Here is an 18,518-nt window from a genome sequence, read left to right as displayed (position 1 = left end):
CCCCACTCCAGGGGTAAGGAGGTTGAAGAATGTGCAAAAGCCCAAGGTTTGGCATTATGTCTCAACTACCCCTTTGCCTGTATGTATAAAACTATTCAGATGATATTCTGAGCATAAGTATAAAACATAAGTATAAAATAAGCCTCCCTCCCACCATTTCAGTTGGTAACAGTAGGATGCAAACAGAGTACTTACTTTAGCATTGGCAGAAGGCAAAAGGACACCCAAGGCAAATACTCCAAAAATAGACCCACCAATTACTCCAAAAATAGTGAATGCACCCTAAGGGAGGAAAAACAAATCACAAACTCTGGTAAAGGCGGGAAAAAAAAGAGAAATGTTGGTCATACCGCAAATGATCATTCTCTTTAGTGTATGGAAAGGTATCCCTGAATAGGTAACTCCTCCCTTCACTTGGCGATATCATTGTATAATTTTATCATTTTCAGGGGGGATGAGCCATTAGATATTTGATTTTTGTCTGTAAACCGCTTTGTGATCTTTTTGTTGAAAAGCAGTATATAAATACTGTTGTTAATAACAGCAACAACAACAAAACCTGGTACTGGCTAAGAACAGGTAGATTAAACAAGGAGAAAGAGGGATTAAGGACCCAATCCTATGGTCCGCACCGCACCTCCGCGGCATGGACCACAGTCGCAAACGTGCCATAAGGCAAGTTTGCAGGGCTTACTGTCGGGCTCCTGCTGGAGGTGGCTCAGCTCCGGCCAGCGTTGAGCCACTGCCCAGCAGGTGCCCATGTTCTGCAGCTTGGCGGTGCCTGTGACCACCAGGTTGCGGAACGGGGAATGGGGGCATGTGGGAGGCATTCCGGGGAGGGGGGAGGCATGGTCGGGGGCATTCCCGGGGCGGGGGAGAGGCAGGTCCACGGAGCTGAGCTCTGCAGGATCCAGGGCGCTCGGGCAGGGCTGCTCGCCCTACACGAGCGCCTTCACTTTAGTGGCGACCAAACAATTGCCGCTAAAGTGAGTAGTCCCATTGCGGGACTGCTTCCCTTACTTGGGGAAAGGGGAAAAACGTCCCCTTCTCCCAAGGAGCCTCCTGCAGTAGCGTGGGAGGCTCTGGATCCGGCAGGAGCCCTCTGTGGAGCCGCCGGGTCCTGCAGCCCCGGGTAGCTCAGGCTTGGGCTGTAATTTTGGCTACCTAAGACCAGGCAATAAGGACAAGTGTATACAGAGCCAAAATTGAGAAGACATCTACGGACAGCAAATGCCACTTGTGTAAAGATGCTGATGAAACAGTGGACCACCTAGTCAGCTACTGCAAGTAGATCGTGCAGACTGACTACAAAGAAAAGCATGAATAGGTAACTCCAGTAACTTTGTTCACTGGAACTTGTGCAAAAAGTATAAACTGCCTGCAAGTAATAACTAGTGAAACTACAAAACTGAAAAAAATGTAGAGAATGAAGAAGTTTGATCTGGGATTTTAGAATACAAACCGACAAACATCTGCCATACAACTCAACAGACATAACCATCACCGACAAGAAGGATAAGAAAGTCTGAATAGTAGACATTGCAGTAACATGGTGACAGTAGAACAGAAGATAAAGAACTGGAGAAAATCACCAAGTATCAAGATCTACAAATAGAAAATGAAAGACTGTGGCACAAGAAAGTAAGAGTAATCCCAATAGTCATAGGTGTTAAGTCTGTGTTCAGGGGAAGCCAGAAACACAGCTAACAAATTGGTTCAGGGACAGGTGCAGGCTGCTGAGTCAGCTGAATCAACCAGCACCTGTGACTACCACACCCTGGGTGTAACTGAGCCTACACTGATTCAGACTACTTAAGGGTTAGTCTGCTGAACCTCCAGTGCAGTAGTAGGAGATAACTGTTGAACTGCTGCCAGAGACTTTGGAGGCTGGATTTATGTATGTATATATTGTTACTGACCGTGGACTGAACTTTGTGTATTGTGGAAAGCTGATTTGGATTTGTTAATACTGGACTGCTCATTGTATATGACTTGGACTGTTTACTGACTACTCCACTTGTGAAAACCCTTGCTCTATAATACAACTGCTGCATTTAAATGACTCTGCTGTGTATGCTGTTTTGTGCACCCTGCTCACACCTGGGGAAAGCCAAGGTTCCATCTCTTATAACCTTAACAATAGGGGCCTTGGGTGCTATCCCGAAACACCTGGAAAAGCATTTGGGCATCACGGGGATGAGCACAAGCACTAGCAGTCAATTACAAAAGGCTGCCTTACTAGGAACAGCACAAATACTATGGCAATTTTTGTAATGTAACAATATAAAAATAAAAAATAGCTGCCTATCCTAGGCCCTTGGGAAGGACTCGATAGGTGTCCTTCACTGGATTTTGACAAAATCCAGTCAAAAACAACATGACTGTGTGAAAATTGAATCATCATCATCAACATTGTGAGTGTAATGTGTATTTATTAACTCTGCATCAGATATACTGCAAATGTTATTTCAGGGAGGAATATTTGCAAAGTACTTAACTTTTGGTTAAATCTGTATACCTAGGACATTAATCTTATTGTGAAAAAAACAGATAAAATCCAATTCTCTTAACATGCACTGTAAGTCTAGAAATAGAGGGCGCCTTGGAGCAGGCTAGAGCTCGTAGTAGAGTGGATGACCTGGATGCAGAAGGTCCCACCTTCAATTCTTGACATCTCCAAGTATAACAGAGAGAGATTTCTACTGAAAACTAGAGAGCTGCAATGAGTCATTGACAACAATGCTGAGCTAAATAGACCATTAATCTGACTCTGACAAGACACCTGACAATGATAAGGCAACTTCATATATGAATGAAGTAGTGCCCTTCATTCCAGGGGGAGTCCTGTAATCTCACTGGATTATCACTTATACCTCAAATTCTTTTTTCTGCCCAGCCTAGGTCTTTCTGGTCCTTGGATCCTCTACATCTGTTCTAAGGGCACTATAATGTGTTCTGAACAATTCATTCCTCTGTCTCAACGGCTAAATTGTCATGTTGGTTCCCTTCCTGGAACTAAGTTATCCACAATCTGGAGGAAACTAGAAGCACCAGAAGCGGTATCAGGAAACTGGTGTGAAAATTTGGTCAATTCCTTTTGTGTGAGTGAAGGGAGAGAAATTTATCTCACACCTAGCAGATCAAACTCAGTATGTGTAGTATTTGGGGCTTTCCCATCCTGTCTAACTTTGTCATGCACACACTCCATTTTGATGCAGTACTGATAACAGTCAGTTCCAACTGCAGAACACCAACAGTGACTCAGTCAAAGCCAAATCATGGATGTATGGGTGCATTGGACTATTGGAGACCAGCCAGTCTTCATCACTAAGCACTGGCAGAGGAGTTGGCAGAGAGAATATTTGGAATTTGTGAGCATTGATGAAGGCACTCACATCTCTGAGGTGAGAGATGTTGGTCATGGGAACAGTTTGTATAAAAGCAACTGTTCGAAGGAGAGAGAGGGCTATTTTGCTCCCATTCTAAGGATTTGCAGAATCTTCTGAACCTCATGCAGAAGAGTAAAGTAGCAGTGGAATCTGTACAAGACTGTGGGGGGGGGCAGAAGTGAACCCCACAATGCAATCAATGTAAACAGCCACAAGCATCCAAGCATCTGAAGTGATTCAGTGTCATGCACTGAGAAAATGGTGAAGATGTGCTGAAGTGCGAACCCAACCACTGGAGTGAGCAACTGGGAAAACAGTAGCATTAGGACCAGCTCATAGCTTATAAGAGAATAGAAAGGAAGACAAAATCCCTGCTTTGAAGAGGATAAAGATTTTGGCACAAGGTCCTAAGGCAGCAATTTTTAACCAGCATGCCATGGCACATTGGTATGCAGCAAATGGGCCTCAGTTGAGCCATGGGAGTTTGGGGGAGGCTTATTTATTAGTAGGACCTTTGGGTGATGTGAGCATCCCACTGGCAGTGCAGTGTGTCTTATCAATTGTCAATAAAAACTGATGGTATGCCTTGACAATTTTAGTCCCTTGACAGTGTGCTGTGAGTTGAAAAGTTTGAAAAATCACTGTCTTTGGGTTTTGAATGGGGCCACTGCATCCTTTGGTGGGATGGCAGACACAAAGGCCTCCTCAAGGTAAGGGAACATTTGTTCCCTAACCTCAGGGTTGCATTGCGGCTGCACTGGTGCTGGAAATTTGGATAGGACTGGGCCCTGGGACTGCACCTTAAAGAAGTATCCTGACTTCTGAAAGGAGGACTAGACTGATTAACTCAAGTCTCGCTGATGAGGGCATGAGCCAGACAGGACAAAAAAAGACTGGGCACCCATCTTCTGCCCAGCACCCAGGTAACATTCTGTGTTCCAGAAAATTAACTGGAAATATGGTATATACTGGAAACATCCTAATTCACATTATTGTCAAAGCAAACATGTAAGAAGAAAATTAATGTTCTGAAAGTGCACACCTAGTTGGGAGTAAGTCAAATGGATTTTAATAGGACCTACTTCCAAGTATACATGTATAGGATTGCTCTTCACATCTAAACCATTTTTATACTGAGATTAGTAATGTTACTTACCTGTAACACACCAGTCAGAAGAGATGACACTGCAGCCATGGCAATGCATACTAAGCCAAACAACAGATCTAAACAGATGATTTATACAAATGTTTATATGATTCATTTAACTATGTCACCTGATTTAGCAGTTTAAAAAGGCTACATTTACAAAGTTTACAAAGGAAACTGCCTTCTACAGCAAGGGTGCCCAAACCCCAGCCCTGGGGCCACTTGCGGCCCTCGAGGACTCTCAATGAGGCCCTCAGGGAGCCCCCAGTCTCCGATGAGCCTCTGGCCCTCCAGAGATTTGTTGGAGCCCCCACTGGACTGATACAGTGTGAGGGCAACTGTTTGACCTCTTGCATGAGCTGTGGGATGAGGGCTCCTGCCACTGCTTGCAGTTTCATGTCTGTGATGCAGTAGAGGCAGCAAAGGAAAGGCCAGCCTTGCTTTTTACAAGGCCTTTTATAGGTCTTGAGCTATTGCGAGACCTTCATTCATTCATATAAGTCCATCTTTAATATATGTATGTAAACTTATGTAAATTTATGCAAATTTTAAATGTAAATTAATTCTTTTTTCCCCCAACACAGTGTCAGAGAGATGATGTGGCCCTCCTGCCAAAAACTTTGGACACCCCTGTTCTACAGAGACAGATACTCGGTCTATCTAGATCAGGATTGTCTATGTGAACTGGCAGCGGCTCTCCGGGCTTCAGACAGGAATATTTCCCAGTCCGACTACTTAGAGATGGCAGGGACTGAACTGGGACTTTCTGCATGCAAAAGAGATGCTCCACCACTGACCTATTGCCTCTACCCTCAAGTAAACAAGGGACCATATACTTATTTTTCTACTAATAATAAATAAACATAGATGCAAAGATTGGTTTTTTTGGAAACGCCAAACCAACAAAACACTTTTCTTTTTTTCATTGGCAAAAGGTTAACACGAAAACAAAGTATGGCAGTAAATGCCAGATACTGGTTTAAATATATAAATTAGCGTAACTAAAAATAAAATTCCTTTATAGATGTTTTGTCTTGAAGGAAAATAATTTACCATATATGTATAGCTATGTACCATTTATGGTTGGTATGGGCAGGGCTGGTACCAGGCTATTTCGTGCCCTAGGCAAGGCTAACTGAAATAGAAATTTTTCATAAGGCATTATTAGTAATATAGCTCTGTTGTGGCATTTATCTTAAAATTAAAAAAAAAATTGTCAGTTGCATTTTTTTTACATGGGTTCAGAAAACTGATCGGTACATAACTATGCCCCTCGAAAGCCATTACTGTGCCCCTCAGAAGCCTGTGCAGTCGGTGGCTGCCTAGTTGACCTAATGATAGCGCTGGTCTAGGGAACGGGAATCCTGAGGCATATAGTTCAAATCAGTCCTTTCTCTATTTCTGTCTGTCCCCTTTGAATCTCCGGATGGTCACTATTAATTTTGAACCTGCCCTGATGTTTTTTTGTCCAGAATCAGATTTATACTAGCAAATCAAGAGCCACCTTGGGCATCCATTGAAAGGAAAGGGGACATTAAAACAGAATAAAAAAATAAGAAGAAAGAATGTTTTGGTATCTAGAATTGAATGGAGCAGGGAGATCAGGCCTCCCAGGGTCTCTCAATATTCACTATTCAAAATTATACATAATTTCAGAATCTAGATGTGAGATCCTGCCATTTACTTTCAATGCGGTAACAAAGCTACTAATCCAGGACAAGACCATCTCCTGTAACTTAACAGGGTTTCTAAATGTATGACTAACGACACAATCCCACCAGGATTCCTGTGTTGCAATGCAGCACATAAACGTGATCCAGCAGGGTATAAGAAGCTGCTGGAGGTCTCCCCGTGGGAAGGTGACCTTTGTCTCCTCCTCTACTGGAAAACCCCAGTAGCCCTTATGGGACTACTCAGGCATGCACCAGTAAAAATGCTGGTGCATGTCTGAGCAAACCATTTTCAGGAAATCAGGTCCAGGAAGGGGGATAGAATATGGAAATAGTCACTGCTGCTGTTCCTGCCCCCTCTCCTGTGCCCAATCTATTCCCTCCCATTGTGCACCCACTGTGCCTCCATTCCACCCTTCTCCCATCGGCTCACAGAGAGCCTACCTGCTCCAGTAGAAACAGACCTTTGACTAGCACCAATAGGCCAGCATAAGCCTTTCTGCCAGTGCCATGAGCCTCTGCACTACTGTAACATGCCTTATGGCACATTTGCAACAGTGCACATTCTCATTCCATAGGATTAGGCTGTCCATGTACAATGTGGCTTCAATATAATAAATAGTGAAGAGAGAAGGCCACAGAATATAGTGAAACAGTAAGAGAAGGGAGCTTTCGTACTTGATCCCACTGTGACTTTCATCCTGATCACAATCACCAACCCCAGTGCAGTTTTTTTATTTTTTTAAAAAACTTCCATAGAATGACAAGTTTTAAAAAAACATCTAAACAGAGTGCCAGGAGTGGGATGGGGTGGATAATTGGGATCAAAACAATGGTGGGAACTGTGGAGATAAAACAGTTGGGGTAAAGCACTAAAGTTTATCTACCCCCCACCCACACCCCCTAAACTATTTATAAGAAAAACCTTACACCCTCTCATTATGTCTCTTTGCATATTTAGGCATAGATCTAGTTTGGTCCGCTGAATTTCTGATATGGGATTTCATCAAAAGATTCAAAGTATTCAAACAGATCATATGGTTGTTTGTAATTAATCTGGAACTCTTTGCCACAGCATGTGGTGATGGCACCTGGTCTAGACATCTTTAAAAGGGGTTTGGACAAATTTAGGGAGAAAAAGTCCATCACAGATTTCAAGCCATGATGGATACGTGCAACCAGTGGTGGGATTCAAATAAATTAACAACAGGTTCTATGTCCTAATGAGCAATGAGCAACTCAGCTTCAATTGTCTGCTGCAAAGGAAGTTGAAAGACTATGGCTGCACTCCTATACTGTACAGTACACACTTTCCTGGGAGTAAGTCCCATTGAACATAATGGGACTTACTTCTGAGTAGACAGTCATAGGATTGAACTGCAACTTTAACACGCACCCAATGTCTAAATCCAAATTGCAAGGCTGCAATTCTGTCCTCTATAGTCACACTTACAGGCCTCTGGCCACTAGTTTCCAAGGAGGATAAACATGCGGCTGAAATGCACACTTCAAATGGACACTTTTTCTTGAATTCTCAAGGCAGTTGTATAATGAAATCAGGAAGGCACCAAGAAGAGGAGGTGGAAACTGCCAGGGCTCCAGGTTACCAACTTCTGGAGACACCACAGCAGCATAGCACCTTCACATCTGCACAAACCAACTTGCTGCACTGGGCTTTGAGCTGGGCCACCTTCCTTCTCAGTGGGAACTTGGTGATTTTTACCAGAGCAGTCAATCCTCTCAAAGATCTGGTTCACTTTTAGTGGTGAACATCTGGTCAGCAAAAGTGCACTGAGCACATAGTCTGACACCTCATCATCAACCAAAGCAACAACAGCATAGTAACATCTTTACATCTCCCCTTCTTCTTTGTTCTATTACAGCATTCCTCAGCATCTGCCTCTCGCCATTTTGCATGGCCCACCTCTGGGAAGTACAACTGGTAGTAACTGGAATGACTTTATCACCAGTTATTTCCATACTAAGAGGCCAGACATGATCCACGATAAGAAGCTCAGGCTACAATCCTATCCACTTTTTCCTGGTAGTAAGTCCCATTGACTATAATGGAACTTACTTCTGAGTAGACATGCATAGGATTGGGCTCCCAGGGTAGATGGGAGGGCTTTTTTTGAGTGCAAGGAAAGCAGAACTGAGCCTCCTACCACTGTTTGTTGCATTGTATTGCTGGTCTCACTGTCAGGCAGTGGAGGTCTGGGGGGGGGGGTCCTGCCATGAGTACCACTGGGCACCACCTCAAGTATCACTAGTGGTATGAATACTACTGGTTGAGAAATGCTGCTCTATTGCTTTTACCACTCAGCCCCAAAAAGAATTCCAGTGAACTCTAAAACTTCCCCCTCCAACACTTCCAACTCTGCAATCCAATGCACGTCTACTCAGAAGCCCAACAAGTTCAAGGGGAGTTGAACTTCCAGGTGCAGGAAGAGTCTACTCGCCAGTTGACCAGCTTGGCCGGGGAGGGGAGGCACGGGGTGGGCAGCTGGGCTGCTTCTCTCACCCTTGTCAGGAGGCTGCATCTGCGGGCATGCCGGCCGTTCGCGCCCTTTCGCAGGAGTTGCAAAAGCGAGCTCGCAAGGGCTGGTGAGCGGCAGCCACATCGCGGGAGACTCCAGTTGGCTGCGTCTGGCTCGCCCCTTCAGCCCCAGCAGCCTCGGCATCCGCTGGGAGCGACCCCCTTTCCCCCGGGATGGGTTGGCCCTGCACGGCCGCTGCCCCCAGGAGGGTTAGCCCTGACATTCCAAGGCGCGAGCTCCCTGGCCAGCAAACGGTTCTTAGAACCAACAGCTAGATTAGGTAGGGGTTCTATAGAATAGGTGAGAACCTGCTGAATCCCACCACTGCGTGCAACCTCCTGGTTTTAGAAGAAGGATCCCTAGAATGCCAGATGCAAGGAAGCGGCAATAGGATGCAGGTCTCTTGTTGCCTTATGTGTTCCCTGATACATCTGGTGGGCCACAGTGAGATACAGGAAGCTACACTAGATGGCCTTTAGCCTGATCCAGCTGGACTCTTCTTTTGTTCTTATTGTTGGCGTTTTCAATTTTGGCTTTCAAACATTTTGGTATCCGCATGGGACAAGGACTGTAGGAGCTCACAAAACTGTCAGATCAGAAAGCAACATTCTTAACAACAGTTTTGTATTTAATCCTGTGGCAGGCTGAGAGTGGGAGACATGGTTAGGCTGGGCCTGCAATTAGGTTCTAGCATGTGGTAAAGAAGCCAGAAAGAAACCAAATGAAAGCAGTTGCCACCGCTCTTTTATTATGTCTAAAAGCAATTCGATCTATTCTTCTACCTCAATCAGGTTATTTTCTAAGATAATTCTTTTTTAAAATACCCAAAATGGAAAACCTCATGCAAACTTACTCATTCCCATGGAAATTGATGACAGGTCTGCTTCAGATACTGTTTTCAAATTACGTTTAACAAGATCCTCCACAAATACTGTAGCTAATGCATTCATGCTAGAAGACACTGTACTAAAGAATATAAAATTAAAATATTCTCAGTTTGTATCTTCACCAATTATGATTCCACAATTATGGTTTCATAAGATTAAAAACTGAGACAATTAAGAAAAAAACAAAAGAGGCATAGCTCTAATCATTCGCAGAAACAGTGATCAGGAGCAAAACATAGATGAACTCAGAGTTTCCAGGGCCCATACAAGGTTTCTGTTCTGTTGCTCTTGCACTGGGAGTTGGCCCCAATACTCTCAGATCTAATCAGAACGCATTTCTCTCGGTACTTTCTAGTTCCTTCTAGGTAACACAAAACCCCTTTATGCCTCAATAGTTTTGCCATGGGGTTTTACAGCCCCACACTAGTTCCCAAGTACTAAAGCATATACACCTTATCAAATCTGCTCAAGTTATGCAATTAAATATGTCTGATTAAACTGCAAGCTAAGTGACATAAACATCTCCTTTTGGCCACATATGCACAAAGTTTTATAAGGTGGATGCTACGGGTTCAGAGGACACATCCTTTTGCAGATGAGTTCTTCAGAAGGTACGTCACATCAGATTGGCTCATCATGCCTATCACACCCAGCTGAGGAGCTCTGGAAAGTCCCTGAAAGCTTCAGGAATGCCCCCTTCTTCTTCCAGAGAAAAATGGAATTCTTACCTGCAAATTCTTGCTCTGGGAGAGGAAGGAGAACATTCCGCCCCCCCCCCCTTCAACAGGCCAAGGTTACTGAGAAATTGTAAGCCTAGGAAATTTGAGTGATTAGAGATTGGGAGTTGGCAGGGGTTTACTTGGCACTTCACTCGTCTCTAAACTGAAGCATAAAATGATGGACTAGATTTCAGCATTACTTTCCAGAACCCAATTTCATGATTCCAACTTACCTTAACGTCCCACTATAGGTACCAGCCACAAAAAATCCTAGAATTCCTGGAATATCTTCCCCAAGTTTCAATACCAAATATGGAACTAGCTGAAAAATTTCACCATTGAGATATTACACAAAACATTTTTATTGTATTATGTCCCTATGAAAAATATATCCTCCACTTGAAATATCTACTATTAACTATTTTAACCTCCATAATGTCATTATGTAGTGATCACAACACACATGAACAGGTTAGAAAACTAGGGTAGGAGAAGAGTGCTTGTTAAACCCCTTCTGTGAATCCAATCCATTCCATAGAATAATACCCTTTCCATAGAATTACCTGTATGATTCACAGGGAAACAGCAAACTTCTTTTGAGCTTCTAGTTTTATATGAAAGTAAACTATCCCCTCAACTCACCAAAGAAAACTAAACACAGTATATCTTCAAATAAGGACTGCAATGTACGTCCCAACTTTGATCAGAAAACAAGCTTAGCTAAAAGCTATTCCCATCCACTTAACTTGTTCAGGTTATAGATCTTGTTTTTGATCATAAATGTTTTCCAGCATTGGTCAATTGGACCTGATTGCAGGCATTTGTATTTAGGAACCTCTTCAGTGAGGCCAACCAAGAGAGAAGCTATTAAAGTTAGCAGGAAAATCAACCACAGAGTTTCAGAACCTGTTTTATTTATTACGGCACTTGTAGGTAAAAAAGGTTAACAATAAATATATCTAAGTATTTTAAAATAATGTTTTGAATGTTTTTACCAAAATTTCCACATATAACAAATTAATTTACTATAACCACAGTAAGAGAAATAGTCCAGAGATGCCCCAAACTTTGCTGGAACAAGAGTTCGTAAGACTCCAGAAACTACACAGCCAAGCCCTGGCAGACGTCTTTCTGGAGTGGATAACAACTGGAGCATTACAACCAAAGGCATTCTTAATCTGAACCATCACAGAAAATACTGCTTCCTAGGATGGAACATAAGAACTTCAGAGGAGCCCTGCTGGATTAGGCTAAAGGCCATCTAGTCCAGCTTCCTGTATCTCACAGTGCCTCACCAGATGCCTTAGGGAGCACACAAGACAACAAGAGACCTGCATCCTGTTGCCACTCCCCTGCATCTGGCATTCCAGGGTAGCCTATTTCTAACACCAGGAGGTTGCACATACCCATCGTGGCTTGACACCTGTGATGGACTTTTCTTCCATATATTTGTCCAATCCCTTTTTAAAGGCATCTAGACCATCCTGTGTCAACAAGTGTCAAATACTTTCTTTTGTCTGTTTTAACTCTCCCAACACTCAATTTTAGTGAATGTCTTCTGGTTCTGGTGTTGTGACAGAGGGAAAAGAACAGCCATCTGGTCACTCTATCCATCCCATGTATAATTTTATATGTTTCAATCATGTGTCGTCGTCCCCCCGACACCTTTTTTCTAGACTGAAGAGCCCCAAACGCAGTAGCGTTTCCTCATCAGGGAGGTGCCCCAGCCCACTAATCATTTTGGTGGCTCACTTTTTCACCTTTTCCAGTTCCACTATATCCTTCATGAGATGTGGCAATTAGAACTGTATGCAATACTCCAGATGTGGTCTTACTATTGATGTGTACAATGGCAAAATAATATTGTTAGTTTTATTCTCAATCCCTTTTTTAATGATCCCAAGCATAGAATTGGCCTTCTCAATGCAGCCACTCACTGGATCCACACTTTGATTGAGCTGCCCACCAGCACCCCAAGATCTCTCTCCTGATCCATCATAGAGAGCTCAGAAAGCAATACCCAGTGGTCCAAAAACGTTTTAGCACCAGGACCAACTTTTTAAAATGACACTCTATTGGGATTCACCTAGCTTTACAAAACAAACAGAAAGGTTTGACTTTAGCAGCTGCTGAAGTTTTCATCCTTTTTACCACAAGGGGGCGGGGGTGGGACGCTGCTCTCTGGAACACTGTTTCTCAAACTGTGGTTCAGGACCCACTAGGTGGGTCACAAACCAATTTCAGGTGGGTCCCCATTCATTCATAAAAAAATTTATTTTTAATATATTAGACTTGATGTTACCATGCTATCTGACTGCATCTGGGGAAATGTTACAGCTCTGTTCTTTTAACAGGCTACTAAGTATATGCTTTTAACAATAACAGTCAATGAAGCTTACTCCTGGGTAAGTGTGGATAGGGATTGCAGCCTAGAATTGTAAAAAAAATTTCCTGCTTGATGATGTCACTTCTGGACATGACATCATTTCCAGTGGGCCCTGACAGACTCTCATTCTAACAAGTGGATCCTGGTGCTAAATTTGAGAACCACTGCTCTGGAGCATTTGTTGAGCTCCAGGTTCATCAGACTGAGACCATTCTGGTGCTTTTGCATTCCCCTCTGCCAGATCATGTACGTGTGACTGTGTTTCGCTTTCCATAGGGCTCAATATATTTTCCTTGTCAGCTTGGAGGTGGAGAATTTCCTTCTTGAGTGTTGGGGGGGGGAGGGCTTTGTTCATCGGATTGGGACAATTCTGGTGGCATGGCATCCTCTCAGTCTGCCCTTTGACCAAGGCACATTTGTCTAGTCATGAACAAAAGCACATATCTGGCTCAGTTTCAGTGTCCATAGGGCTGAAAATGTTTTCCTCATCAGTTATAAAATGAATAAAATGTGGAGGATGCAGAGGGGGGAGGGGGAAGAGAGGGGGTTCTGGGCAGCTGGGAATTGCAGAGGGAGAGCAGTGTTGAGGCAAACGAAGCATGCAGAGGGGGGAGGGGGAAGAGAGGGGTCTGTGGGTATCTGGGAATTGCAGACGGAGAGCAGGGATGAGGCAAATGGAGGATTGTAGAGAGGGGAGGGGGAAGAGAGAGGGTTGTGGGTATGTGGGTATCCCTTTCTGCCCCTCCACTCCTGCGTCATCCTCCGGGGACTGAGGATAAGAACAGGCCCTCAGTTTGGCTGTACTTGTCATAAGAGGCGACCAAACAGCCACCAGGTAGATGGGACTCGTCAGCCTGGGAAGGCAGCTCATCTAAGAGAAGGAAACTCTGACCTCAAACCTCCACTGCCTTGTGGCTATATTCAGTTGTGGAAAAGGCTTCAGGAGTCAACCTCGAGGCAAAATCAGAAGCCGGAGTCCCTGAGGCAGTTCGCGGCTGTACACAGTCACGCTCTGGCAACTCCTGCGACGCCGCTGGAACAAACCGTATTGGCTTCTGCCTTTCCATTGGACCATTCCAGCGATGTGGAGAGGGGGGATTTGCTGCATGGGTAACAGCCTATCCTCCATACCTTCTTTACCCAGGTTTCGTGCACTGGAGAGGACACTCCAACTTCGCCATACAGCGTCGGCACAACACAGGAAGCAGCAGTTTACCGGTTATAAGTCTTCGCTCGACTGGTGTAGAGCATGACGCCAGGGGCTGATTCCGACGGTGGGAGAGATCATTGCATCTCATTGGGCAGCTACCACCCGCCTTAAGCTGGGCAGTCCCCAGCCAGTAAGGTGTTGCCTCGTCACGGTCCGTTAACCTCAAGGGGTACGTGGGGTCTAGGGTGAAAACCGACAAGCAGATCAACAACTCTGCACCATGCAACAGAAAACAGAAAACTCCTGCCCTAAAGCTGGGCACCTGGAACATAAGGACAATGACACCTGGCTTCTCTGATGACCTGCAAGAAATAGATGACGCACGCAAAACAGCTGTCATCGACAAGGAGCTGAGCAGACTGTAGATGGACATTGTCGCCCTTCAAGAGACGAGGCTGCCAGATTCTGGATCTGTCAAGGAGAGAAATTTCTCATTTTTATGGCAGGGAAAACCACCAAATAAAACCAGGGAACATGGTGTTGGCTTTGCGGTCAGAAATACCCTGCTGGAATCCATCATCCCACCTACTGTGGGAAGTGAAAGAATTTTGTCCCTGCAGCTCCAGTCATCAGAAGGACCTGTCACTCTCATCAGTGCTTATGCACTGACTCTCGTCTCCAGCAGAAGCCAAAGAGAAATTCTATGATGACCTGGCCACTACTATCAAGATCCATGTAAAAGAGCCATTGTTCATCCTCGGTGATTTCAGTGCTAGAGTTGGTGCTGATAACAGTTTGTGGCCCACTTGCTTAGGTCAGTTCGGCACTGGGAAGATGAACAAAAATGGCCAACGCCTGCTAGAGTTTTGCTGTCATCATGGTCTCTGTGTCAGCAACACATTCTTCAACACGAAGCCCCAACACAGAGTCTCTTGGAGACACCCAAGATCAAAGCACTGGCACCAGCTCAACCTGATTCTCACCAGACGCTCCAGCCTTCCCAGCATCAAGATCACAAGCAGCTATCAGGGTGCTGCCTGTGACACTGACCACTCCTTGGTGTGCAGCAGACTGAAACTGCAAACAAAGCGACTGTATCACACGAAAAAGGAAGGAAGACCTCGCATTGATACCAGCAAGACCCGGGATCAGAGAAAAGTGGAGGAATTTGCAAGAGCGCTTGATGAATCTCTTCCAGGCCCGGCCAATGCAAACGCATCCAACAGATAGGAACATTTCAAGAATACCGTTTACAACACCGCCTTGTCCATACTCAGCAAGGAGACCAACAAGGCGGCAGACTGGTTTGAAGCCCACTCTGAGGAGTTGACACCAGTCATTGAGGAAAAGGGGAGAGCTCAAGCAGCATACAAGGCCTGTCCCAGGGAGCGCAACCTGCAGGTCCTCCAAGCTGCCCGCAGCCAAGTCCAGTAGACTGCCAGGAGATGTGCTAACGACTACTGGCTCCAGCTCTGTTCCCAGATACAGATAGCAGCTGACACGGGCAACATCAAGGAGATGTATGATGGTATCAAGCAGGCCCTAGGTCCAACACAGAAGAAAATTGCCCCTTTGAAGTCTGCCACAGGTGAGGTCATCCAGGATCAGGCTCAGTAGATGGAACGCTGGGTGCAGCACTACTCTGAGCTATATTCCAGAGAAAATGTAGTCACTTAAGAAGCGCTGAACAACATTGAGTGCCTGCCTGTGCTGGAGGAGCTTGACTGTGAACCAACCCTAGAAGAACTTCACGTGGCCCTGGACTCCCTTGCCTTTGGCAAGGCACCTGGAAAAGATAGCATCCCTGCTGAAGTCCTAAAGGGCTGCAAAGAGATCATCGTCACTGAGCTGCATGAAATCCTCTGTCTCTGCTGGAGGAGTACCTCTCAGTGGAGTACCTCAATACATGAGGGATGCAAACATCATCACACTGTACAAGAACAAAGGCCACAGGGGTGACTGCAACAACTACCGTGGCATCTCTCTCCTTAGCGTTGTAGGAAAGCTGTTTGCCCGAGTTGCACTAAAGACGCTCCAGGTACTCGCAGAGAGCATTTATCCAGAATTGCAGTGCGGATTCCGAGCCAACAGGTCCACCACTGATATGGTATTCTCCCTTAGACAACTGCAGGAGAAATGCAGGGAACAATGACAGCCACTCTTTATAGCCTTCATAGATCTCACAAAGGCTTTCGACCTGGTCAGCAGGGACGGCCTCTTCAAGATTCTCCCCAAGATCGGATGTCCACCCAGGCTCCTCAGCATCATCAGATCTTTCCACAAGGACATGAAGGGTACTGTTGTCTTCGACAGCTCCACATCAGACCCCTTTGACATCCAAAGCGGAGTGAAGCAGGGCTGTGTTCTTGCGCCAACCTTGTTTGGGATTTTCTTCGCTGTCCTGCTGAAGCATGCCTTTGGAACTGCAAGAGAAGGCATCTATCTCCAGACCAGATCAGACGGAAAGCTCTTCAACCTCTCCAGACTGAGAGCAAAGTCCAAAGTCCAGCTGAAATGTCTGCGTGACTTCCTCTTTGCCGACGATGCAGCTGTCACTACCCACTCTGCCAAAGATCTCCAGCAACTCATGGATTGTTTTAGCAAGGCCTGCCAAGATTTTGGACTGACAATCAGCCTTAAGAAAACACAGGTCATGGTTCAGGATGTGGACTCACCTCCCTGCATTACAATCTCTGCACATGAACTGGAGGTTGTCCATGACTTTGTGTACCTTGGCTCAACGATCTCTGACACTCTTTCTCTCGATACCGAGCTAAACAAACACATCGGTAAAGCAGCTACCATGTTTTCCAGACTCACAAAGAGAGTCTGGTACAACAAGAAGCTGATGGAACATACCAAGATCCAGGTCTACAGAGCTTGCGTCCTGAGTACACTTCTGTACTGCAGCGAGTCGTGGACTCTTCGCTCACAACAGGAGAGGAAACTCAACGCTTTCCACATGCGTTGCCTCCGACGCATCCTCGGCATCACCTGGCAGGACAAAGTTCCAAACAACACAGTCCTGGAATGTGCTGGAATCCCTAGCATGTATGCACTGTTGAAACAGAGACGCCTGCGTTGGCTCGGTCATGTCGTGAGAATGGATGATGGCCGGATCCCAAAGGATCTCCTCTATGGAGAACTCGTGCAAGGAAAGCGCCCTACAGGTAGACCACAGCTGCGATACAAGGACATCTGCAAGAGGGATCTGAAGGCCTTAGGAGTGGACCTCAACAGCTGGGAAACCCTGGCCTCTGAGCGGCTCGCTTGGAGGCAGGCTGTGCAGCATGGCCTTTCCCAGTTTGAAGAGACACTTGGCCAACAGACTGAGGCAAAGATGCAAAGAAGGAAGGCCCATCGCCAGGGAGACAGACCAGGGACAGACTGCACTTGCTCCCAGTGTGGAAGGCATTGTCACTCTCGAATCGGCCTTTTCAGCCACACTAGATGCTGTTCCAGAATTACCATTCAGAGCGCGAAACCATAGTCTTTCGAGACTGAAGGTTGCCAACTACAGATAGTCAATGGAACCTACTACCGGGTAAATGTGGGTAGGATTGCAGCCTAGCAATTGTTCAAAATCTTCCTCCTTGATGATGTCACCACAGTCTTTTGAGACTGAAGGTTGCCAACAGTACATCAGTTATCAGCTTGTCCATTTCAGTTTCATGAAACGTAACTACAGGTCTTTTATGAAAAAGTTTAAAAGCACCAGTCGCAGGACAGATCCAGGACTTTTCACTTCTCTCCATTGTGAAAATTGCCTATTGATACCTACTCTCTGTTTCCTGGTCTTCAACCAGTTCCTAATCTATAAGAGGATCTGCCCTCTTATTCCAGGACTAAGGAACATTCTGAGCAGCCTTTGGTGAGGGACAGTGTCAAACAACTTCTGAAAATCCAGATTTATAATATCTACGGGTTTACCCACATCCATATGCCTGCTGACCTTTTCGAAGAATTCTAAAAGGTACATGAAGCAAGACTTATAGAAGACATGTCGATTCTCCCTCAGCAAGGCTTGCTCTTTTATGTGTTTTAAGATTTTATCTTTAATGAGGCTTTAAACCATCCTACATGGGACAGATGTTAGGCTTATGGGACTGTAATTTCCTGGGTCCCCTCTCCTTTTTTTAAAGATTGGAGTGATATTTGCTGTCCTTCAAACCTCTGGCACTGTAGCAGTTTTCAGGGACAAGTTGCCTATTTTAGTTAACAGATCATCCATTTGGGTGGATGCCATCTGAACCCAGTGATTTATTGATGTTAAATTTGTCAGGTCTGAAACAACTTCTCTTTTAACCCGTAACCTGGGCAGAAGGTCTGGTCTAGAGGCTAGTGCCGTCAATAAGCCCAAAGACAACATCTGAAGGTTGCCAGTTCAAGAACACTGGACATTTCTGGTATGGCAATATTTCCAAACTGACAAGCTGAGTTGAGCTCTTGAATGGGAGATAAGAAGTCAGCTGCAGCTGTTTCTCACTGTGGGAGATGACATGGCCAGAATGAAGACCAGACAGAAGAAGATCCACCTGTAAAGTAGTATGTTCCTGAAATACCACACATTCTACAATAAACAACATTCTTTGTTTATTGTAAAAGTCCCTTTGGGGGTATAGGGAAAGCTTGC

General features: G+C 45.1%; 1 protein-coding gene across 1 annotated transcript in view; it reads right to left on the bottom strand.

The window, feature by feature from the left end:
• Positions 1 to 18,518, bottom strand: part of LOC136657572 (sodium-coupled monocarboxylate transporter 1-like) — a 73,478-nt gene that overhangs the window by 9,982 nt on the left and 44,978 nt on the right. Inside the window, exons 8-11 of the mRNA XM_066634490.1 lie at positions 10,583 to 10,671; positions 9,597 to 9,709; positions 4,546 to 4,613; positions 196 to 282 (exon numbers count right to left, since the gene is read on the bottom strand). Coding sequence (XP_066490587.1) covers positions 196 to 282; positions 4,546 to 4,613; positions 9,597 to 9,709; positions 10,583 to 10,671 — 357 coding nt within the window. The remainder of the gene's footprint in view (positions 1 to 195; positions 283 to 4,545; positions 4,614 to 9,596; positions 9,710 to 10,582; positions 10,672 to 18,518) is intronic.

The sequence above is a fragment of the Tiliqua scincoides genome, chromosome 7 (assembly GCF_035046505.1).
Source record: "Tiliqua scincoides isolate rTilSci1 chromosome 7, rTilSci1.hap2, whole genome shotgun sequence".
Classification (NCBI taxonomy): domain Eukaryota; kingdom Metazoa; phylum Chordata; class Lepidosauria; order Squamata; family Scincidae; genus Tiliqua; species Tiliqua scincoides.
This window is presented reverse-complemented; position numbering and strand designations above follow the sequence as displayed.